The 24,265-nt window shown below is 38.7% G+C and overlaps 1 protein-coding gene across 5 annotated transcripts; it reads right to left on the reverse strand.

The window, feature by feature from the left end:
- Window positions 1–24,265, reverse strand: iqch (IQ motif containing H). Of its 5 annotated transcripts, none has more exons than XM_028584228.1 (21): window positions 23,957–24,265; window positions 23,508–23,630; window positions 23,309–23,403; window positions 23,076–23,151; window positions 22,719–22,838; window positions 20,447–20,549; window positions 20,153–20,239; window positions 19,693–19,883; window positions 18,995–19,540; window positions 14,308–14,374; window positions 13,227–13,310; window positions 12,950–13,134; window positions 11,225–11,497; window positions 10,887–11,027; window positions 6,053–6,173; window positions 5,514–5,800; window positions 3,009–3,167; window positions 1,556–1,678; window positions 1,017–1,078; window positions 440–548; window positions 1–228 (listed from the first exon to the last, which is right to left on the reverse strand). In XM_028584228.1, the coding sequence occupies exons 1-21, from the start codon at window positions 24,005–24,007 to the stop codon at window positions 145–147; spliced, it is 3,087 nt and encodes a 1,028-aa protein (XP_028440029.1). In that variant the 5' UTR covers window positions 24,008–24,265; the 3' UTR covers window positions 1–144. The 5 variants fall into 5 exon arrangements, with proteins under 5 accessions (XP_028440029.1, XP_028440028.1, XP_028440031.1 ...); XM_028584227.1 differs by having other exon boundaries at window positions 10,887–11,075; XM_028584229.1 differs by lacking the exons at window positions 1–228; window positions 440–548; window positions 1,017–1,078; window positions 1,556–1,678 and adding an exon at window positions 3,305–3,313 and having other exon boundaries at window positions 3,106–3,167; window positions 10,887–11,075.

The raw sequence follows: 24,265 nt of genomic DNA on the forward strand, positions 1-24,265 counted from the left end.
ATATTTCTTAGGAATGTATTTGGCTATTTGTGTTTGATCAACATTGATTCATCTCCAGGGTTTATATAGTCACAGTGTAAATAGACATTTAAGCTGGCAAAGACATGACCTAACTGGCCGAGAGTTTATTGGTGAAGCAGCTGTCTAAGCAGCAAGTTTACCCTCCACCGCTCGCATCTTGTTCTGAACAGTCATCTGCAGTACGTCTTCTATGTCCTTGATCAGCTCCTCCAAAAACAAAATATAAAAGAAGTTAAATTACTATCAATAATTATTCCACACAAGAGTCTTCTATTTGAAAATATATCAATGTTATTATATTTAAAACATAATTTTGGTTACATTTTCTTCAGCATTATTCCAGCTGACCAAAGCTTGACACAAGATGCAAGTTTCATAATATAGATGAGGAGAGATCGTTAAGTCATTAACATGGTACCTTAAAATTGGTTTCTCCTTGCATTTTAGAGGGCGATATTTCCTGATGAATGTCTGACAGATTCCGAGCAAAGGTCACCAGAGCTCCCTGGAGATCTTCTGAGACTGTTCTATTAACGACACCCCAAACAAACGAGTTTACTAATGTTCCCCATGTTGTCAGCTAAGAAACAATCACCTTGTTCATCTGATGGTGGTGGTTAAATGAAACTTTCAGTGGGCAACATCTTCAATCTTTAGGGGGATGAGCTCAGCTTGATTTAACTGTTACAGCACCATGTAAGCTTTAAGTTTTTAAGTGAAAAAATATGTTAAAAAACCCTCTGCTTAACTTCTAGAGGTTGTAACAACATTTACAAAGCCAGATGGGGCATCTTTATCCTCTAAAGGAATTGTCCTCAATCTGGAGAAGTCTTTCAGCCACCTAATCCTCTACTGTTTATTTCATGTGCTTGTCTATTTCAACAAAGAGAGGTAAAACAAACCTAAATGTGCTGGGAATTCTTTCTTCTGACAATGAACCCTGCATTTCATTAATACTGTGTGCATAGGAATTTGATGCAATAAGAAATACTTACATCATTCCAATAGTGCGGCGCTCACTGCTGTCGTAAACAGCAAATACAGTGCCTTGCTTCCTCTGAAAATTAAGAGCCAGAAACACAGAGTCAAAAGAACAGCTCCATCATCACATAGTGTAGATTGAAAAAAGCACTTCACCGATGCAGCATTGCACTCCTATAACATTGTCGGACTCTTGATTTAAGATCAAAATCAATGCAGCAGAACAAGAGATATCATCTTTCTTATTCCACACATTCTTCTTTCTTGTCAAAACATGGCACCTTCATTACCCACAATGCAACTTGGCCAACAACAGTTTGGTCGGAGATTCATGCGTGTTATGCTAGTAGGTGCTAATGTAGCCTTGACCTGCTAACCTCAAGCAGAGATAAGGAGCGGGAAAAAAGGTCTGGTAAGCTCACTTCTTTCTAACTCCACAGACTTTAATGTGTAAAATCTGTGGATTTAAATCAATCATATAGGCTACTAAGTTGCAAAATAAACAAGATGTAAGGATGATTTAAAGGCAAACAGGTTAATTTTGAGTTTTTACCTTCACGTTAAATCCTATTCCATGAGCCTTGCACACCATAAAGAACACATTATGGTATAACATGGAAAGGTTAGAGTGAAACAAGTGGCTCCCAATAACTGCATAACGATTAACCACGGGAGGCTGTAGAAAAAGCAAGAAAACAAGAAAGAGTAAGTAAGTGTATGACTGTTTGCATTAGTCTTTCTGTTAATCTAAAACGTTACTAAATAATTTTACGTTTTATAATATTTAGCGTTAAAGTATAATAAGTGGTGATGTGTGAAAATGGTAGAGACGGCTGAACCCCATGCACATGTCCTTAGGGTCACTGTTGAGTTTGGGGAGTGTGTGTGATTAGTAAACATGATGAGTGTGGGGCACATGTGGTAAACTGTTGGGCCTTTCTTAATTAACTGCGGGGAGGAACAATTAACGTTTAGAAAACAAGCCAAATACAAGATGAGCTTAATTGTACAATGCCAATCAAAGAAACCACAGTTTTGGGATAGCAAATGTTTGCATTCAATTTGAGACAAAAAGCACTACAAATGTAGCCTGACAAGCCAGACCCACATCAAGATGTTACATTTGTTGCCGATATGGTGTGTCTAGATTTCTAGGCTACTACAAATGCACAAAAGGACTACTCAACGCACAATACACATCACCATAATAGAGGGGCTCTGAGCATACAAGTGTCATAAGTAACACAAGAGAGGTTGATTACTTAAAGTGGCAGGGCTCAAGAGGATAAACATGTTCCTGGTTCTCAAGCACCTTTGGGAGACAAAAAAGCAGGCCTAAGCCTCTGTGAGCTCAGGAGATAGCCTATAACTCGCTGTGATGGGTGTGTGTTTGCAGTTGTCAAATACAGGACCCTCACACAACAATAAAAGTGTCCAACAGGGATTTAATTGTGTTTGTTATATGCAGGCCCCTAATGATGGCCACTGCTAAAGCCATTAACCACAGCGGTGGCTCAACTGTTGTACTGAAGCACCAGGCCACCGTCTAAATGAATGTTTGATAAAATAATACAAGTCGCAGATTAACAAGCGTAAACTCAGGCATACTGCTAATAAAAGAGCTCTATTGTTTAAGGCCTGGCACCAGGTTGATGAGGTGTTCAAGCATGCAAACACATGCATAATGAAAATGGTATGAATTATTAATGTGTTGATTATTTAGGCTCATCTATCAAAATGATAATTAATTCAGCACCTAAACACCAATTGAGCTCAGTGCGTAATTACAGTATTTAGTTGTATTTAATAAAAATGAAGAGCAAAACATTGATCTATTTTTGTGATTACTGTAGTGGTATAATGATATCTTCTAAATCCTCAGCTTGCTTTAGAACTGGTGGTTTCTTTCTTGTTGGGGACACTGTAAAAGTATACAACTTCAAATATAGCATTTTTCAAATGTAACTTTATCAAAACTGTCCTTATAAACAAATATAAAATGGTACTTTGGCCGCAATCTGGTGTTCACAGCATTTCTCTCTGATTGGTGTTGGCACTTCTAAACAGCCTGTGTGGCAATTCAGCGTTCCTCCAGTCATCATCAGAAGCAACTGCGTCATGGCCAGCTGGTCACTGTATGTGAGGTCCAGATCAATAGCCCACACCTGCAAACAAGACATGGTGAACTCGGTGTCACAGCAGAGAAAAACAGACCCTACAAACTTAAATTCCAATTTAATCACAAAAATGGAACATCAAAGTATTTCCCCCACCAATCCTTTATAAAGAGAGGGGTCAATACCTTTTAATCCTTACAATGTTATCCATGTTGAGAGGCAGGGGAAAGGGAAAACACGGTTAATGGTGTGTGCTCGACAGATTTAGGTAATTCAGTTGTGGAATGACATGCATAAAGTAGATACTTCCCTGCGTATTTGTATTCAGTCTGCCTTGGGCTAGTTTGTTTGGCACAGGTCTGATGAGAAGCTAAGTTCAGATATGTATAGTAAATGGCATCATTATAAGTATATTAATAAATAAATCCAAAATTTTAAGAATGTATTAATTATAAATACGAAAAAATAATTCATAACACTTTCAATGAACCAACTGAAGAAGTACCCAAAATAATCTATCAAATTATTATAGTGACAATTTTTTTTTTTCCAATGTTAAATTTTAAACTAAACTAGCTGCCCTTGGCAATCTCAGTTTTCCAATGAGTAAAAAAGCCATTGCTTATCATTTGTAATTACATGAGTCAATATTGTAATTTCATCATTTAACTAAAATTTAAAATTGTGGCAAATAAATCACCACTGAAGGAGTTGGTAATCAACAGAAGTACAGTAGCTACCACTGGATAGCAGTCTGCATCAGGTTGCTAAGGCCTGGATTGTTCCAGACACACTGTTTTCTATTGCCTTGCATTTTCATTAAAAACCCTGATGCTGCAGCTGGGGCCCCACCATTCCACAATGTGAGGAAAGACTGCAAGGGCAAACATATGTGACCCACTTCTTCCCATCAAATAAAGTAGGCAGCTTTTAGCAACAGGTTTGAATCTAAATTGATGTTTAAATCCAGACAGGTTTGCCCATGTGGCTGTCCTCTGTCTGAGCTCTGTGTGTGGGGAGATGGTTAAGAATCTGTCTTTTTGCCTCTATTGAAGCACATGCTGTTTATAGTCTGTTCTTAATTATGCTGTCAGTGAATTCCATTCAATTTTGGGTCAACATTGATACTGAAAATTAATTTTAAGTCTGTCATTATATCAAGTTAAAGAAAAGAGCAGTTTTAGCTCCTATGATACATTTGAGAAATAGCATATTTTCTGATATGAGTTACACTAAAATTACAAATGTAGTTACTAAATGAAATCCAGAAATGTAAGAAATACTGTTAGATATATTTTTTTGTTTCTTAAAATGAAGTCCATGTAAAGAATATTCTGTATTTTAAAAAGGAACCTATATATATATTTTTTTTCTTTTCTTTTTTTTTTCCCTTTAAGTTTTAAGATACAAATTGCATTGTCTGAACACTGCTTTGCTCTGACTGTGTAACATCCAATCCATAAGAGACTACCCTCTAGTGGCAAGCATGCCCTTAGCTAGTGTCAACTCTGAATCCATTTTTTTTATAATGAGAATAAATTATGAAACTAAACACAAATAAAGCTTAAAGAGTGAAGACAAAGAAAAAGACTTTACAGATTTACAGAAATGCCCTGAATAAGAGGAAGATGTATACCTGATGGAAATTTAATAAAACAAAAACAAAAACTGAACACATTCAGATTCCCTTTTCATACCCTTTTGTAAAACTGTAAAGTAGCTCTAGTCCTTTCTCCCCTGTTTTGCAGGTTTAGTATTTTATAGACCATATTATAAACAAAGCATTTCATTTTACAGCTCTGGATCAATAAACAGTCAATGTAGCCACACGTTAGGAGCAAAGGTTAAACCATCATAAACCAGCCCATTTCCAATATCATAAATCAAGAAGGTATCAACAAAACTTAATCCTGACAAATGAGATCAGGCTTCAATGGTGCCTCGCTATAATAACAAGACAAATTTCAGCAGACCGCTGTAGGTAAGCAGCTAGGGGTTAAACACTGACAGGGCATCCCTGTGAAGCTGCCAAACCACTTTAGAATGACCTATTGTCTAAAAGATAGGTGCCTCTGAATTTCTCGGCACTGTGAGGTTAAAGGGCAAGCCTTAAATGGTGGAATCAGTGTATCGACACGATAACACCTGACAGTTTATTAGATGGCCTTGTGACACATTTGGTCCCTGTGCCCACTGTTTGCCTTGCCTGTTTTTCAAATCCCAAGGGAGCAGTAGGGGAGACACCTATCTGCTCATATGGATCGCTGATCCAGCCTAAAAATTGATCTCTTTCACCATATGGTGAAAAAGAGAGCTTTGAGACCCCACGCTGCAACAGCTCAGACTATATTTATCGTGGTAGCATGAGCTAAGGCCACCTTGCCTGTGTCTCACCTTTTGCTCCATGGTGTTGCGGTTCAGAAATGTAGCCAGGTCCACGGAGACATAACCTACTATAAGGCGCTGTAGACAGGCCTGGCCCACACGCATGCAAATGGATTGCAGGGTCTCTGGGTGTACAGAGGTCTGAGGAACAGTGGAGCCTATAGCTTCCAGTTGACAGGAGCTGTGAAGCTGGTCTCCACAGGACAGCATGGTCACCTCACCCCCGGGCTCCAGCAGCAGATCTACTGTCAGACAGGTAACACTGTCTGAAGGGGGGTAGGCCTCCACCACACCTCCTGGACACACAGTGAGAGCAGAGGAATGGCTGCAGTACAGACAACAAAAAAGTTACCAATGATACAGCATCTGAAACTCTCCTGGCAGCTGTTTAACAACCAACAAGAGTAACATGAATTTTATTAAACTTGTCAGGTCACATAGGCAACATCTGGGAACTAGGAAGTACATAGGAAATGACTGTTATCATATTCCAAATGGTTGTATTTGCAAGTGAATAAGCATTCAGTGCCTGACAATAGGTATCAGACCTTGCCTGAGGAAGGTCTTCAGGAAGCAGGCCCAGTTGGGATAGCAGGAGGTTTTAGCTGGCTGACCGTAACGGGCAAGCCACTCTGGGATTTCATCTAGATATCTAAGCAGCACAGACTCCTGCAGAAAGAAAGTTAAGGTGCATAGATTAGGGATATACTGCAAATTAGTTGGTGACAGATCTGAGGAAATTATTTGTTAATTAATAAAAAAAAAAAAATTCAATAACAACTCCCGGCTACTTTATTTTGTCCCATTATCAAAGCTTTCTAGGGGTTGACTACATTATTGGAAATGCCCTTGTGTAATCCGGATGACTCCAGTGACTGCTTGTTATCCTCCAGACCTTTGGTGGCTGCTTCAATTTATGTGTGAGTGTCTGATGGATACTGCGGGAGGGCCTATCTGTGAGTGACAGCCTATTATCAGAAGGCCTCAGGAGTCTAATGGCTTTAACTCACAGCCACAGAGACAGCACCTGCCCTCAATAACAACTCTCTCCACTGAGCAGCTGATGAATGCCTAAGCTAACCCCATCTATCTGGGGATCAATCAGGGCTTGACTGGGATCGATATCACTCTTGTTTCTGTAACTAGGAAATGCCATAATGGTTTCACCACTTAATTATGCTGTTAATTTCTAACTTTTGCTTTAGGTGTCTCTTAAACAGTTTGGCAACTCAAGAACAATGTTTCCTCTGACAATGCTGTAATATAGTCAAAATAACAACCAAGACTCTACTAAACCTTTAGCTGTCATTTTATACCATATATATTGTATATATGTTAAAAAACTACAACTGAATGCTTATGTGGACTGTATGAAGTGTTCAAGTGCTGAGTCTTCTTTCAAATATGGGGTTCTGTACGTAATAATGTCTGTGTATGACCATTAGACAGGATATTCATTTGGTCATACGCAATAGAATATGTGAAACCTGTCTGAAAGATAACTAAATTCTGAATGGAAATAATGTCTTTGTTCTTTCATCATTCTATCTAGAGCGTTACTTTGTTTTGAGTATATGCTGTCTGGCTTCACTGGAGACAGGACTGGAGATTATGCTGTTGATATTCCAGTCATGTAACAGCCATCATCATATTCAAGTACTGTAAGAGGCGAGGTCAAATGCTACACAGTGATTCCCCCTATACAAACCATAAAGCACACAATGGTGCGGCAAAAAGTGTAAGGGAACGGTTGTCATTATAAATGGAAGAGCAAGCTCACCCCAGGACTTTGCCTATGCAGTTCACAGAAACAGCAGGACAGGAAAAAAAGAAAGAGAGGTATTTTGCAATAAATTATTTGGACTTAAACTGCGTACAGTACCCTGTGATAGGATTCAGGCTTTGCTTGGTGTCCACATAAAGCCAAGCAATCTGGTCATAAATAAAATAGATGTCGCCCTGCCTCTTTGATTGCCATTTCATCGTCATTACATGGTGAGACAACTGAGAAGCTACAGTTAGTCTTCTCAGTTAGAGAATACTGTAGAGGGATATGATTTGACTAGTCATACATTTTGTATGAATATTCATTTTCTGTAGCACTGTCCCACCAAAGTTTCAACATTAATCTACTAAAGCCCATGACTAATTTCATGTGTAATACTAAATTAAACATTTAGGTACTCTCTTGTTTTCACATTCTCCTCATCCCTGGTTGAATTTTGAAGATTTTCAAGATAATTTAAAGATTGCACAAAAGGCACTTATGACCTACAGTGAAATGAAAGAAAACACAAAGCAAACGTGGACCACAAAAAATATTTAATTTAAATTTAAGATTGTATTAAGGTTAATTAGGGTTAATTATGTTAAGGCAGAGCATTATATATTTAAACTCCTCCATGCAAGCACAAACTGCACAATATTTAGACAGAAAACATCTGTACAAAATGTCCCTGTACCTCTTCAGTGGTAGTGATTATCAAATGACCCATTTCGTTTACAAACTTAACCTAAATAAGGTGTTGCCCAAGATCTGTTTGTACACAGCGTGACAAAAAGAAATACTCCATCTGTTGACGCTATTAGGTGTAATTTTTACCCTCTTGTGCCTAATGATCCATATGCAAGCTGTGTGAGCGCTTAAGTGTGTGTGTGTGTGTGTGTGTGTGTGTGTGTGTGTGTGTGTGTGTGTGTGTGTGTGTGTGTGTGTGTGTGTCTGTGTGTGTGTCTGTGTGTGTGTGGCCCCCTTCAGGCATTGCATGGGTGCAGATCTACATGTCTTTAACCTCTCTCTGTGTAAATGCTAAAAGAGGCCTGGGGGCTTTTTGCAGGCTAAAACACTGTGCTGGAGGCTGTGGGCCTCACTATATTCAGAGAAACACACCATCTCCTAGACTTCTGTGGAAGCTCATATAGTGTGCCTGTGAACCCTCCTCCTTCTTGTTGTTGTACCCTTTTAGGCTTTCTTTTACATAGCCAGAAGGAATCTGATTGTTGGTATTATTCTGAAAGACCACATGGTATTCTTGTGAGTCAGGCTTCTTCATGCTGAGCCCTTCAGAACAAGCAATAATTACAAAAATATGCACACAGTTTGTGTAGACTGAGGCCAAGTACACTCTCTAATCCTACTTTTACAGTGATTATAAAGAGTATGAGACATTCCACTGAATTGAATAACATATTTGTACAATATAAACTTCAAACAACGTATTTGTTATTTTTTGCAATGATCTTGATGTTATTCTTGGTAATTATTAATTAATATTAAAAACGCTTCATTTGATAATTTGTGTTTCATTAATAATTAATTAAATTGCTACTATTTTCATAAACATAACTTCAATCATCTGTTGCTTAAATGCTCACAAATATTCAGTATCTATCCTATTCACAAGCTTCCATTGCCATTGTAATTAGGGCTACTTCTTTTTGGAAAAGTGCTATGTTAATGAGTGTTATATCTCAAAATATACTAGCAAGTTTAAACATCCACCTACAGTTTCTGCTGTGAGGAGAGGATAGTGAGGATATGCACTGATATAAAATATTCATGTTTATATCTCATCAACAACATTGTTCTGTAATCTTACAGCATATACTGTAGAGCCAAATTGCTATCTTCAATATACACAAGTACAACAACAGACGGATACATTTAAGGGGCTAATACATTTTAGGGTAAAACAAATGTCATAAGAAAAAATCATGCAATAAGGAGCACAGGACGTGGGCTTTGCTTTGATTAAAAGAGCAAGGTGTAGAATAAAGGCCAGTTAAAGTGTTGTGTCCATATGGCCCAGAAGCCCCGAGGCTGTCGGCCTACACTGGGGGCCTCGGCACTCTTCCCTCTCCATGGTACCCCAGCTGGTGAAACAAACCCCATTTACTTTCCTGTGCTGTCCTCAGCCACCATTATGGACCTTGGCTGTGGCTCAGCCACTCTGCCATAATTAACAGCACCAATGCAACAACAATTACAGCGCCGCACTGCACATACACTATGAATCAAAGAACAAGCTAATAGGAACAAAACAGAGTGAGCCATAAGAAGCTTGAGATGATTGCTGTTCTTTCGAATGGAATAAAAAGTAAAATCGTTGTGCTCCAAGCCCACAATCATTAGCCTGTAATTAGTTTACACAAAGCTCTCAGTTAAATGGCAAAATACGGTAATTAACACATGACAGAAAATCAAAGGCTACTTTGTAAGCATATGAGAAATAAGAGCCAGGGGCTCAGAAGCTGTGTACAGATTGGGTCTGTACAAAATGAATGGTTTACCAATGATTAAGTGCATTTTATTTGTTCTGAATAGGTCTGAGATTAAATCTAAATAGATTTTTTGAGGGTAAAGCAAATGTAGATTTTTTATCGAATATTTACAACATCACACTTTTAACACTACAAACTGTATTTGTTCTAAATGTTCTCTTTACAAATGGCTCACACCCATCCAATACATGTTATGGACAAACACAGAAAGCTCAATGTTTTAATGCTAGAGCAGAAAATCAAAGCATCAGCTGCAATTTAGGATTTAAGTGTTTAGTGTCATTTGTACTTTGATAAACTTTCAACTACTTTTTGAAATACAAATTAAATCAGAAGTGACATAAATCTGCACAATAGTTTTATAAAAATATATATACAAAATGCTCTGTTGACCAGAATGTCTGTACTGTGATTTAATTATCACTGCCAGGTGAGTTAGGGCATTACTACCATTGGACAGGCTTTTGTTCTCCCCAACACACCGAGACTAGTTGACGTATGTGCCTTGGAGAATGGATAATGGCTGTGTGTATAAACAGATATTTTATCTATCGATTTAATGTTCTGTCTCTGGAGACGATGCTCAAAATACTGTACTACGGGGACCAGCATTGTGACTCACCCTAATCTGGGCTAAATGATGGCAACTCTCTGACCCCACTGTGACCTATGCTTTTGTTCATTCAATGACAGACGTGAATCCAACCCTTTTTTTCAGCTGTCTCATCTCAACAAGGAGCACAAATCCTTTTTAATATCTAGCTGTTACTGTAATGTTATCTGTTAAGTATCTAGTTGTTACCATGTTTACTTTAAATGGCCGATCCCTCATTGGTATGAGTGTAATAATAATAGCAATAAACTTTATTTGTATTGCACTTTTCTAAAACCAGTGCTTTGGAGTGAGCCATAAAAACAAGCCATAATAGTAAAAAAACATCAATTTAGAGAGAAGTAATAAGGTAAATAAATAAATAAAAACCCAAACCAAAATTCAAGCAAATTCAATAAAACATTGTATAAAAGTAAGTGTATAACATTTCCCTTAAGAAGTGGTCCTATAGTTTATGACAGGGAGGGAATGACGTAATCCTCACATCTTACCTGAATCCATTCTGTGTTCCATAGCTCAGGACCATAACGATGGTATTCCTGCAGGGCCCAGTTATAGCAGCTAAGATAGCATATATCACAGTATGCTGTGCCACGGCCATCATGCTCAGAGTCCATCTTGAATAGCCAGCGCTGCACATCAATGTTTTGAGTCATGATCCTAGCCAGTGTTTCATGAAGCTAAACCATGAGAGACATGTGAAAAACAAACTCATAACATATTTAATTATAAATAAAAGTAAAAAAGTGTTCTGTGTTATCAGGCAGTGGTCAAAATACCTCATGCTGTAATAGAGTCTGTGCATACAATTGTGGTTTTGATCTCTGACCTGGTTTAGTGAGTAGATGTCTCCTTGACCAGGGGCTACATCAACCTCTGCCCCGGCGAAGATCCTCCTCCCTCCAGACTTGGAGCTGTAGAGCTGTGCAATAGCTGGTTCTGGAGCCAGGATTGGCACTCCTAGCTCATCAGCCACTGCCAAGTCATCCTCATGGGCTACTCCACCCACGATATAGGCCTGCTTCCCCTGGATCAGGTTCCTGATGCGCTTCAGGGTGCGTGGACTGTACTTTAGCAGTGTAGACAGGCACATGTTATGGGTCTGGAAGAGAAGATGGGGAAAAAGATTTCTGCTGCAGCTAAGATGTCTAAATGTGTCTTCCAAGGGTTGTTTCTTGACCTGATTTATCACTGTGTACACAAAAAAGATCTATTATTGTAATAGCCAGCAGGGTTGTAACCTCTCCTGTATTCCAGCAGGTTGAATTGATAAAAGCTGCCTGTGGGAGGCTTCCGCTATCCTTCACATCTTTAATGTGTGTTAGCAATGAGCTCCTTGGGAATATAACTAATTACTTCACATCTGTATTTATTTGATCCACATGGAATTATCCCTTCTGTTACTGGCAGAATGTGCTGCCAGCCATGGGTACCAGTGATTCATCTCAGCAACACGTCTGGCACAGTTTAACAACAAAACAGCAGGAAAATCAATAGAAAGAAATGAAGAAGACCATGTCATGTTGCACATTCAATCTAGTGCAAAGGGATATAAAAAGATGGATAGAATGGCTGGATGCAAAAAGACAATATAACAACACCTTCATTTTATTGTATGGAGGTAATCAAAACAATTCAGATTTTTTTTTTAAATGCAGCAGTTAGATGGAATAAACAGTTAATAAAACCAACTAATATAACATTTTATTATTTCACGAGCACCAGCTAGAGACCACTAATGTAAGCACCATTTTGTATTGTTTACAATTTTTGGTATTTTATTCTTATTACAAAAGTAAATTGTTTTCAGAGACATTCAGGTAATTGGTCATGTAGCACAATGTGCTCTGATGTGTGTTTTGCCCTATTCCGACTATATCCACAATATACCAGCCTAATCTGCAAGTGGAAAATTTTGAGTTGGTTTCTTTAAGTGAAGTTAGTGTAAGTTAGGCTTCAACGGAGCAGGATGGGAGCAACAATTTGTCTGACCGCTGTCTGTAGACTGTATTTTTGGTTCTGGCAAAGTCAATTTCCTCATTTTTATTTTTGATCCAATAGATGGAATAAATCGTTTTTCACTTTCTACGAGCCTGGAGCTCTTTGGATAGCCTTGCATGTTGAAGTTGAACATGGTGGTCTACATGAGTCAGAACCCTTTACATCCTGCAAGAAATGGCGAGGAAGGTTTTTAGCAAGTTGTCACTACAATTAATGTACATGTATTTTATTTAAGTATAACTTCATATAGCTGTAGTGTGGTTACTTCGAAATAACACAGATGTTTAATTTCAAAAGGTTGTAAAAGGGAATGAAAAATATTAAACACACAGAGGGTAACTCTCAAACAACTGTATAATAATCCCCTCTAGTACCCTCTAGAGGAGAATTCATAAACTACAGATGCTTGTAGCATCTCTACAGTACAATACAATTGACGCCTCTACAGTAAATTCTAAGATCCTGTTGAGAAATGGAAGGCATTGTCAGGGTTTTTTCTTTAAAGATTACATCTGTGCACAAAATGTTATTGTTATTATGTGATTGACCTTACTGGAAAATAATCTACAGCCTCAGGTGTGAGGATGATGAAGCGTCTGACAGAGGAGGATGAGGCCTGAGGGGTCCCGGTATCATCCTCATCTGTGGCTCCATCACACTTCAGGAGGCTGGTGTAATAGTGCAAAATGTCTTCCCCCAGATGCCGCGGACATACGTAGATCACCTCCACATTTTCATCTTAAAATATACAAAGAGTAAATTACATGTTTACAGTAAAGCAGAGAAAGTTAATGTGTGTATATGGGGGTGCGGCTGTGAAAAGCTCCTACCTCTAATATCACACACTCTGCTTATTTGGATGTTCTGTAGGATGTCAAATCCCCTCAGGTTCATTCGCTGGCTCTGAGAGTATCCTGTCAGAACAAGTTTCACAAAAGTTTGCACAAGACTTTGAAAGAGAGATTCATATCATCTCTAACTAGCTTCATTAAAACCTGTTGCTCTGTACAACTACCCTTAGATGTGCGCTACTAGACTTGGGGGATAGGTAGATAAGTCTAGTCACACAGTAGTGCAATCTGATAATTAATTTAGATTAATAACTAGCAGGTGCAGCGTCTGTCATGTGCTGGGCGTCCTGTTGCACCATGTCCAGCCACTACTGAGGTACATCCAGTGGTACCTCCAGGATTTTACTCTTTGTCTGTCAGGATTTCTACCTGAGAGAGAATCCTCAACTGAATCAAGGTAATTAAATGATTGGATTCATGCTAATTAACAACAATGGGGTTCAACTTCCTAATTATCCTTGCTCACACAGCACTCTCTGTAGCCACCCCATGTGCAAATAAAGCATTCCATCTGCTAGTAATTAGGCTTAATAATTTTAGACAATCGCTCAATGATTTACAATGCACATGCCTGATTACAGTCTAAATGTGAGTGCCATGGTGAAATTAGAACAAGAACAGATCATAGCTTGTGCTCTATGTCTAGTGCAAAAACACAGCAGCTTCTTCCTCTTTTTGGTGTGTTATTTTTTGCACAGCAATAAAATAAGACCTTTGTGCCTCTTGCAAATATTCAACATAATGGCTTTTCATTTGCCTAATCTGCAAATTAAACGGCGATTGAGACTAAATTGTTCAGTTCCCTGGCATGGGGACTGTCATCATCCTGTGAGTGCTTTCCTGCAGAGAGTCATTTGAACGAGACAGAGTGCCTCCACCAGGGCCACAGACTGGGGCAGCGGAGTGGTGAGACAGGGGATGACTGCTGCTGGATCAGATGTGTGTGTGTGGGTATGTGTGTGTGTGTGTGTGTGTGTGTGTGTGTGTGTGTGTGTGTGTGTGTGTGTGTGTGTGTGTGTGTGTGTGTGTGTGTGTGTGTGCAGCAGGCAGAGAAAGCTACCTAATGAAGGGATGTGGATAATGGTCCTCTTGGAGGACTGGATGTGTTTCCAGTTGGCTGCCAGATGCTGGGGATGGAGAAAAGGAGTGATCAGAGAGGGGACTGAACGCGTACACACACACACACACACACACACACACACACACACACACACACACACACACACACACACACACAAATCATCACTGCATAGCTAAAACACATCAAGCCAATCTCTCTCTGAGCTAACAGAAGCAAACCAAGCATAAAATACCACCTTAATTAAATTAAGCGTTTACTTCAGAAACATCTTCTCACAATTAATTCAATCAGCAAGGTACATGATGCTACTGCCAGGGGAAGATTAGCAGGCTTAATTAACAGGGTATGAATGTTTAAAGAGTGAGAACATACATTTAGTGCATGTATACACACACAGCGATGTTAAAACTAAATGAACTTGTAGGCACTAATTAATATTGTGCCAGTGCTCTAAAAGATGTTCAACCTAGATGACAGCACAGACATGACATCTACGCTGAATGGGGAAAAATATACAGAACATTATGCATCTAGGAAAATTGTGCTTTCATACCGTTCTCTTGAAGAGCCAAATAGAATATTATTATATATTATTTATTGAGTTTCAGATTGCAAGGTTCCGCTATGGCAGAAAGAAGTTAAAAATATTTGTAGTAATGTAGTAAATATGTCTTCACATTGCCCATGGAATCTAAAATGTCTAAAATAAGATTAAATTGCATTCATAAATTAAATGTTTTGGTATGTTTTATGTTTTACAGTTTTTTTCGATTGCTCGACAGTGGGCACAACTGGAGTAACGTGCAAAATTGTAACTACAGTCTGCACAGCAGCAGTTCATGTAGACCAAACTTTAGTTCATTTTTCATTGCTTGAACACAGTTTTCAAAACTCTACACACTTATCCCGTGACTTCAACCACCACCTGCAAAACACTCTGGATTCACAGCACTTTGTTCAAATGCTAACACACTGCTGTCAAAACTGTTAACCACACATTCAAAACAGAATAGATTTCAGTCTGGTGTATTTCAAACACTGCTGATTGCAATTTTAGCTGAAAGCCTAAGCAGGTGTCTTCTTTTAGACTAGTTAGTGAACATATACGGTATTTATACAAAGGAAGCTTAGACAGCCTTTTTTTGTATACAAACACCAAATACGAATGAAACAATTATACACCGTACCATTTGAGAGAAACAGGTAAAAGAGCAAAGATACCAATATGTCCAGGTAAGATGTCTGAGGTTATATACACAGCTATAAAAAAAAAGTGAAAAACACTATATCTTTACAATAGTAAAACTGCGTTCTTACTGTTTTTCAGAAAGTAATGGAGGTGAAAGCAATGGAAAAACCACATTCATTTGTATTTAGAGATGACGCAGACATCCAATGTGATGAAGAAAACCTGCCACATGATACTGGAGAGAGGCAGTATTAGTCACACTATTCTTTGTTACTGTTATGTACCTTTAGTTTTTTTCCAGTAATTCCATAAATTACTAGAGACAAAATACTATATTGAAGCGAATTGCTGATTTTCATTCGTTCTTAAAATCTACGTAAAATTGGTATATTATAAAATCGATATCTTTTCTTTAAAGAAACTATTGAGTAGTGTGAAGTCACTCAAACTGGAAAGATGAAAAGTTTGTAATTTGTGTATTGGTGTTTGATGCTAGTGTTTATACTCTCAGTGTGTTTTTAGTGACAGTGTGTGTTATCTAGATGAGTATCTAGATAACACTGCACTGAGCCTGTTTTGAGACGTGTGTGAAGAGTTGTGTTGCTTGGAATGAGTTTTGCAAGTGATGTGAACTGTTAAGTTCAGGTCACTGTTGGTAGTGCAGAGTGTAGTTAGAGTTTTGCACATGTGGCTTCAGCTGTGACCACTGTCATTTAGCAATTCAAATTTTTTAACCAATAGCTCCACGTGTCCCACTCAACTACAAACCTTACATTTTGCCATTGCATTCACAATAATTTCAGCTGCAAAACAATAATTTTCTTTTTACAATCTGTTTTAAAACCTAATATCACCACAACAATTTTTTTTATTTAAATATTTAAACCATCTATAATGTTTAGCATGCCATTATATATTTAGCTACTGTTACATGTACTGTAATTGGCCAGTGGAATGGATTGGGTACCTTTTTTGCCCTTGATGTCTATCTCTCACTGTTTTTTCTTTTTGTGCTATTAATGTGGCTGCAGTTTTACTTTATTCATCTGTCTCACTCTTTTTCTGCTGTTTTCTACTGTTTATCTGTCTTACTTTTTCTTTGTGCTGTTCCCCTCTGTTTATCTAAGTCCTCTGATATTTCATGTTTATCTTGCTTCGTCCTGTTGTTCTACTCTGTTCATCTGTCTCACTGCTCCCCTCTGCTGTTCTGTTTTCTGTTACTCTCAAACCAGAAGAACTAAAGCAGCAGTTTTTTGGTAGAGTTACATACCATGATTATTGTCCCTGCATTTGTATTGACATGGCATTGCCCATTTCTGTCCTTACTTGTACAATCAGTTACTCTTGACACCTCTAAATGGATGTTGCTCAAACACAGGTTTTGATTGGCCCTCTCTAAAACACTGACATTTTTGACTGAATGGGATATAGAACTTTATAGTAACACGCTGAAATGTAGAAACTTGCTTTTCCATTTAAGCTAAACAATATTGTTCAACAATTAAAGGGGTGATAGAATGCAAAACCGATTTTACCTTGTCATAGATGAAAAATCCTCTGCAAATATCACAATTTGAAACTGCCTCTGAAAACGAGTGAATCTCAACGAGTTGCCTAGTTGACGTCAACTCGGCGGCTCCTCCTCATTTGGCTCTAGTCTCTCTCTTTGTCACACCCCAACATTTACATAGGCTACACAACTGACCTGAGATCAGGTAGTCTTCTGAATCTAGGTCGCGCAGATCTCTGCTATTCCATTACAAAATTCACTTCTGAAACTTTTTTATGCGAGAAATCAACTATGTAAAGCTCAAATATGGGTCATTTTACGAAAATTGGTGGCTAATTGCAATGTGTGTCGGAGTTCAGCGGCCGGTGCTGCCTGGGTTGCTACATCGGACTACCAAATGCTGCTGCCCTGACAGAGCTTCAGGGCCTGCAGCTCGATGTTCTCCCTCCCCTCTTCCTCCTAAATGGCCGGTGTGTGACTGAGAGCGCGGTCAGCAAGCTTGTTACGCCTGCAATCTCTTACCGCAGGTTCCAGTTAATCTTATAATGGACATGTGTGTTGAGTTATTTAAACAAATGATCGGGGAAATAAACGCCTCTTGTCCGCGAGTCTCATTGATAGAGCCCGCATGAGCTAGAGGCTAACGGGACCTTAAATTGAAATCGGAAAAGTGTTAGCTAAGCTTTGTAAGACCTTTTGGTAGCTGTGATATACATGCCGTGACAAAATTCAAAGTGTAAATATACTATAGTTATGCCGAAAGTGTAGCTAGCTAGCCGCTATCTTTACCCATTGGATTGAAGGGACACTAGCAGCTAACAAAACCCCTCATATTCACAAAAATTCATTAAATCGAAATCAGACACAACAGTTAGCTTTATAAGACATTAGGGAACCTGTAATATAAGTGCCGTGACAAAATTCAAACTGTAAATATACTATAGTAATGCCCAAATGTGTAGCTAGATAGCCGCAATCTTTTCCCATTGTATTGAATGGGACACATAGCTAGTTAGCTGCTCCTCCTAACAAGAACCCTCACGTTCACAAAAACGCCCTAAATTGAAATCGGACACAACTGTTACCTTTGTAAGACCTTGGGGTAGCTGTGATATAAGTGCTGTGACGAAATTCAAACTGTAAATATATTATAGTTATGCCGGCAGCCGGCCAGCTCCGCGGAGCCCCGGTAGTGCAGTAATCCACAAAGGGTGACTTTGCCCTGTGTATCGAGCCCAGCAGGCTGCCGCTTTCTTGTCAGACTGTGTGGAGCTCCTAAAGTCTGACACGTCTTACCAAATTTGCAATTAGCCATGAATTTTTTGTAAAACGGCCCATATTTGAGCTTTATATAGTTGATTTCTCGCATAAAAAAGTCTCAGAACTGAATTTGGTAATGAAACATTGCAGAAGTACTGAAATATGAGACCTACTGTCTCGTCTCCAATGTGTGTGTATCGGGATCCGCTCAACCAATCAGCGCACAGCTCATCTAAATACTCATGAGCATACCATATTTGCAAGAAAAGCTCTTGTTAGAAATAGGGCCAAAACACAGGGATGCATAAGGGCCAATAAAATATCAACCAGGCCATTTTCAGCCCAACCAATGTTACATACCCCATTAGGAGACCTTAAGGAACAGTGTAAAATACCCTAAATAATCATTCTATCACCCCTTTAACCTGTTTTTTTTCAAATGGTGTCAAACTGTTTTATTTACATTTTAAAACACACAAGCACAAAGTAACATTCAAATATTAAGCAGATAATTTAGTTTTGATAACAAACGATTACATCTCAGATGGAACCATATACATACACATTTAGGATTTGTCTTATTTGATTTAATTTAGAAGTCATAATATTGGGGAGAAACAAATGCAAGCTTTAAAAAGACAAGAGAGCAACATTAAGTAAGAGAGAGAAAAAGAGAGAAAGCACACATTGGATATAAGAAACATCACCTGGGCTCTGCTGCGGTAATTCTCCAGTTGTCTGAAACGCCGGGCCTGCAGGGCCTTCCTGACACGAAGCATCTGAGTGTGCATCAACCATGAGATAGCGATGGTGCCTGCCGCCCACTTGCGCCGGCAGTGGCGCAGGTAGGCAGTCTGGGCTAAGTAGCGCCTCCAGCAGGACTGGATGTGGATGGCAGCTGCGTCAATGCCCCCCTCTCCCTTGTAGCGCTGACCTGGGCGTGAGACCAGACCCAATACCTCCTCCCAGTTTTCAAGCACTGAGAGGAGGCCGATCACTGGAGGAGCCTTTCTCCAACCACTATCCCAACCATGGCCAAACTCCACTAGCCGTTCCCCGCTCACTTTGGCTAGAGGCACAGCAAAGTTCCTGAGCAGCTTTTCCAGGGCCTCCAGAGCATCTACAACACTGCTCCAGCACAAGCTATAGCTCTGCTTGAAATGACAGAAATCTGTCGCCATTGGGTTGATCCGTCCCTTTATGATGGTAAAGGGGTATTTGCTGATGTTTACTGGAACTTGCACAGGTAGATTCTACAGAAAATAGTGAAACAAGTGAGAGGCAACCAACCTAGACTTTATTAATACAGGTAGCTTAGCAATAAAGAATTGAAATATTGTCTCTGATCACCTTCTCTTTCTTGATTTAATTTAACATCTATTTAAAACTATTACAGTATTCTTACCTCAGGGCTTTTAAGATCGTTGATGCCTTGCATCATACCCCTGTGGTCCACGCTCTTGGAGGTTGTAGAAGGAGGCGGTGTCTTGGTGGTCCAGAGGGGTGTGCATTCTCTGGCTATTTTTTCACAGGTGGATCCAGGTTCTGTTTCCCATTTCAGCTGCTTGTGACACCGGGACTTCGAGCCTATCAGACCTAAAGCCCCAAACACACAGGCTCAAATGTACTCTATCAGTGATCAATCAGTGGCAAACCGTGTTTAATGTCAAATCAAGTGGCAGCTGTACCTACTACAATGGAGTCACTAAATGGTTTAAACTAAAAGACAAACAAAACAATGACAGAATTGGCAAGAGAGCAAAACTGAAGACAAAATGCATAATTGCATAGAAGCCCTCACAAAATATTGGATTGCCACAGTGGCAGGAGTTTTCTTAGTGTAAATATTTCCAAGGGCAACGGACCTGTCTTAGAAGAATATGAATCCTCCCTGGGGTGAAGAGATGCAGCCTTGTGCTGGATCGACTTATGAAGCAAACTTCTATCAGGCACTGAGGAAAATTGAAAATAAAAAAATAAAAACTTTCAAAACATTGCACTTAATAAAAAAAAATAAAAGACAATAATATGGAAAACAGAGTGCTAAGTTAATATAAAAAAAATCCACTGCCACAAATATCAAACACCAACTGACACGCACAATCAATAAGCATTTGTCTAGAGTATAAGAGAGGTCAGGTGTTGAAAAATCTGTTTACTTGTCCGCATGTCTTCTTCAGGCATTGCCAGGCTATGACGGCCTTTTGGTTCAATGGTCGGAAGACTCACCACAGGGCCAGGGATTATTCTGTGATGTTTTGCCTGAACAGAATTTTTATATAAGATCACAGGTTGTACATCTGAAATAAATAAAATCAAAGGAATGCTACCAGATAAAAACCCTAAAGAGTGCTAAAGCAGCCCGGCCCTAGCTTTATAAAACTAAATGCAACAAATACAAGTTGAGAGCTTGAGCATGTTTAAATTGAATGTTTTTTTTTCTTTTCTAGAGATATTGTTGTATAGTTATAGATATAGTTGGTATAGGAGGTAACCAACCATTAATAAGACTCATGCCAGCCGTGTGATGTAAGAAAAAAAGAACTTTCTAGCAGAGTGAGTATCAAGGAGAGCCCTGGATAGCCTACATGATTACAAACAATAGATTTTCTGTATTTATTAAGAATTTAAATTTAGGAGTGCCATAAAACTGGCACATTCAAAGTTGTAAACTGCCGTGTAACCCATCTAATTCTAAATCCATTAATTACAAAGTAGCCAAGATTAAAGGTTTATCTTAAAACACTATAACTCAAACTAAAACTTAAGCTAAACTTAAACATTTTTAATATGCACTTCTGTATCATAATTACATTAAAAGTACATTTAATGGCCTACTTCAATATGCAGATTAAAATGTGTCATTACTTATAAAACACAAAGTTTGTGCTGTGGATCCTCCAGACTTGTCACCTAATGTCCTCTCCTTCGTTCTCCTCAGACCACTGAGCTCTCTGACAGACCACAGGTAGTAGCCAGGTGCTGGGAAAATCTCCCCTCAAAGGCACACATCTGTTTCAGATGGGGTTGGGAAAAGGTGGCACCTTTTTGTAAAATTGCTAAAATGCAAAAGCTAATTTCCTGGCTTGGGTATGGAGTGGAGAAGAGCTGGCCTGAGTTGCATGAGGAGGCAGCAGGCAGAGAGCCAGTGGTTAGCAGTTGGGGAAGCTACGGCTGTCTTATTGGCATGCTGGACCAGGTACCCACTTCTGTCCTGAGACAGCTGTAAACCAGTAGCCCATAGCACAGCAATCAGGCGCGTGTTTCTTTAGAAGACTGCTGATGTGCTGCAATCTGCTGCTTTCTGCAGCCAGCACTTCCGTCTCGCCTATATCAGAGTGACAATCTTGGCCGCTATTCCTCATGTCAGGTATAGATTACCAAAAACATATTGGAAAAAAAACTGTAAAATATATCTAAAACTAATTCCGACCTTTGCAAAGATTAATTTGTTTGCTGTGCTGGCTGTCATCACTGCGCCAAGTGACCTTTATGTCCCTGTCTCTCTGAGCATGACACTTAAAGCATCTATTAATGCAGACCTGTACCATCACTCTTTACTCCAGCATAAAGTGTCTCTTTTGAGGATTAAAGGAGTAAGCATCAGGGAAAGGAACACTAATATCCAATTCTTCTAAGTTGTAGCTGAAACTCTTGTAATGCTTTCTAATCAAATTTTTCCCGAGGCATTCGCATGTATGTTGCAATTAATATCAACATACTGTACCAGTCAAGACGTAAGACACAGGAATCAATTTCTCACTGTGCAAAGCAAATAACTGTAGGACATAGGATCATTCTGATAATAGTGTATTATTATTATAGTTGATTATAGTATTTTCCAGCAGTAAGACTGAAGTGTGATGAGACAATCTGCTTCATAACTAAGAAAGCCAAAATAACAGATGTAGCCTGATTTCTGCAACTAATAAAAAGTAAAAACAATCTCCTTGGTGTTCAGCTTTACAAAGCCACAGTTGAATTAACTGTCACCCACTCCATGATAGTCATGTATGCTAGTCAATCTGACAACAAATTGCAAAACAAAATTATGGGCCAAAAAAAAATATATCACCTTGATTACACAAAGAGCCTGAAAGGCTCCAGGGCAGACCTGAGTTAAGTAGCATTTTTAAGTTCATAGTGTTTACTTTAAACCCACCTGGAGCACACAGTGCATCACAATGAGATACTGACATGGAAGTCACACAAGCATACTTTTAACATTATTTCTAGCATCAATAAATTTGACAATACTTGACAATACTTAAATTATCATGATACTGATAACCCAAAAACCATACTGTATTTTGAAAGTACCTAATCAAACCTCTGTAAAGTGGCGTTTCTATGCATGGCATAACATTTTTGGAATACTCTCAATCTACAGCTGAAGTAATATTAATCTACATTTAAAGTCATATTACTTACTGCATTTGTGCTCCTCTTGTGGAAATCAGGGAGGGGTATCCCAAATTGCTGGTGCATAATGGTTCTGTTGTTTGGGTGAGCAGGATTACATAGCAAATGCGTGGTTAACGCAGACTTGTGCTGAAGGAGACAGATAGAGGAAATGTTTTAAAACTTGAATTAGCAATATCAAAGACTTAAATGTATGTATATTTCTGCTAAGCAAAAAGGAATTAATGTGTTTTCTTTTTGTCTCATGTCTACTTTTGTCTGCTGAATTTCTAACTTATCTATAGCTTGTACTCTATATTACTAAGCAAATAGTATTACTTAGTATTATTACTAAATTTTCATTTCTGAACATGAATAAAAATCTACCTTTTTCCCAGTTGAAGTCCCTTGAAGGTCTTCCCTTGGTGGACGCACATCTGGGATACTCTCCAGAGCAGGTTTCCTGTGTAACATCTCTATTTCAGACTCACAATACCAATCACCAGCATTTATGCAATTCTAAACATATTTCTTAAGAGTTCTAACAAATGGGTGAAGGAAAGTGTCTCCACTGTAGGTAATTATTTAGTAATAACTTATATAAGCTTCTCCTTACTTACCACTTGGGAATCTGCTTCTTTTGTTGTAAGTCTTCAATTCTTGGAAGAACCAGCAGCTGCTTAGTCACTGTTTTTAGATAATCCTCTGCATGCTTCTATTTATAATAAAATAATATAGAAGATACAATTCAGCTACCTTTGTCTGATGTATATTCAATAGTAGTGTTATCAGTGCTTATTCTGCATGTAGCATCCTCACCCTTATGCTACTCTCTGTCTTGCCAATAGCAGCGTCCAAGGCTTGAATGTCCAGTGTTTTCCCCCTCTCATTGATAGTGATGTTCTCAAGACTACATTTGAGTTGTCTCAAATCCTTTTGAACCTGTAATATACAGTTCTGTGATGTACATACTGTGCATAACTGGCCTAAAAAAAGTCAACAACAACCAACAACCGAATTTAACGTGTAACGTTAGCTTGTTCTTGCAAAGAAATTGTTTACCAGTTTATGAAAACATTTAGTTATTGTCTGCACTGTGGTCATAATTTAGCTAATTTGTTAATTTGAGATTACCCCAAAAACTAAAGACAGATGGATTAACTAACGTTAACCTAAGTATTGTTCAATGAATTGACTAACGTTAACATTGGTTAGTTAGCTAGCTAGCTAACTGGCTAGTTAACGTTAAGGTAGACAACATAACTTACCTGAAATAAAACTGCTCCCAATTTATCTTCGTGTTTAAGTGTGTCAGACATGTTTTGTATTGTGTCACGATATCTTACTGAAGACCTGTAGCTAACATTAACGTTTAGCTACTACTTTAACCCTCTTGCTTTAACCAAACCAATTAGCTACATAGCTAGCTACTCAATAATCAAAAGCCTTCAAACAGTACTCGTAACCAAGACAACGACAAGCCAACGTATTAGGCTTGTTTTTCCGTTTTTCCCCGGGTACGGACTGTCTGACAGACAAACCACCGGCCAACTTTTTCGTTACACAAACCTTACAGT

Source organism: Perca flavescens, chromosome 8, assembly GCF_004354835.1.
Source record: "Perca flavescens isolate YP-PL-M2 chromosome 8, PFLA_1.0, whole genome shotgun sequence".
NCBI lineage: Eukaryota > Metazoa > Chordata > Actinopteri > Perciformes > Percidae > Perca > Perca flavescens.

Coding starts and splice junctions, on each gene's coding strand:
- iqch (XM_028584227.1), bottom strand. CDS start 24,007: ATGTCTGACACACTTAAACACGAAGATAAATTGGGAGCAGTTTTATTT. Junction 13,135..13,226: donor CAGAGTGTGTGATATTAGAG/GTAGGAGCTTTT, acceptor GTATATTTTAAG/ATGAAAATGTGGAGGTGATC. Junction 549..1,016: donor CGCCGCACTATTGGAATGAT/GTAAGTATTTCT, acceptor TGTCGTTAATAG/AACAGTCTCAGAAGATCTCC.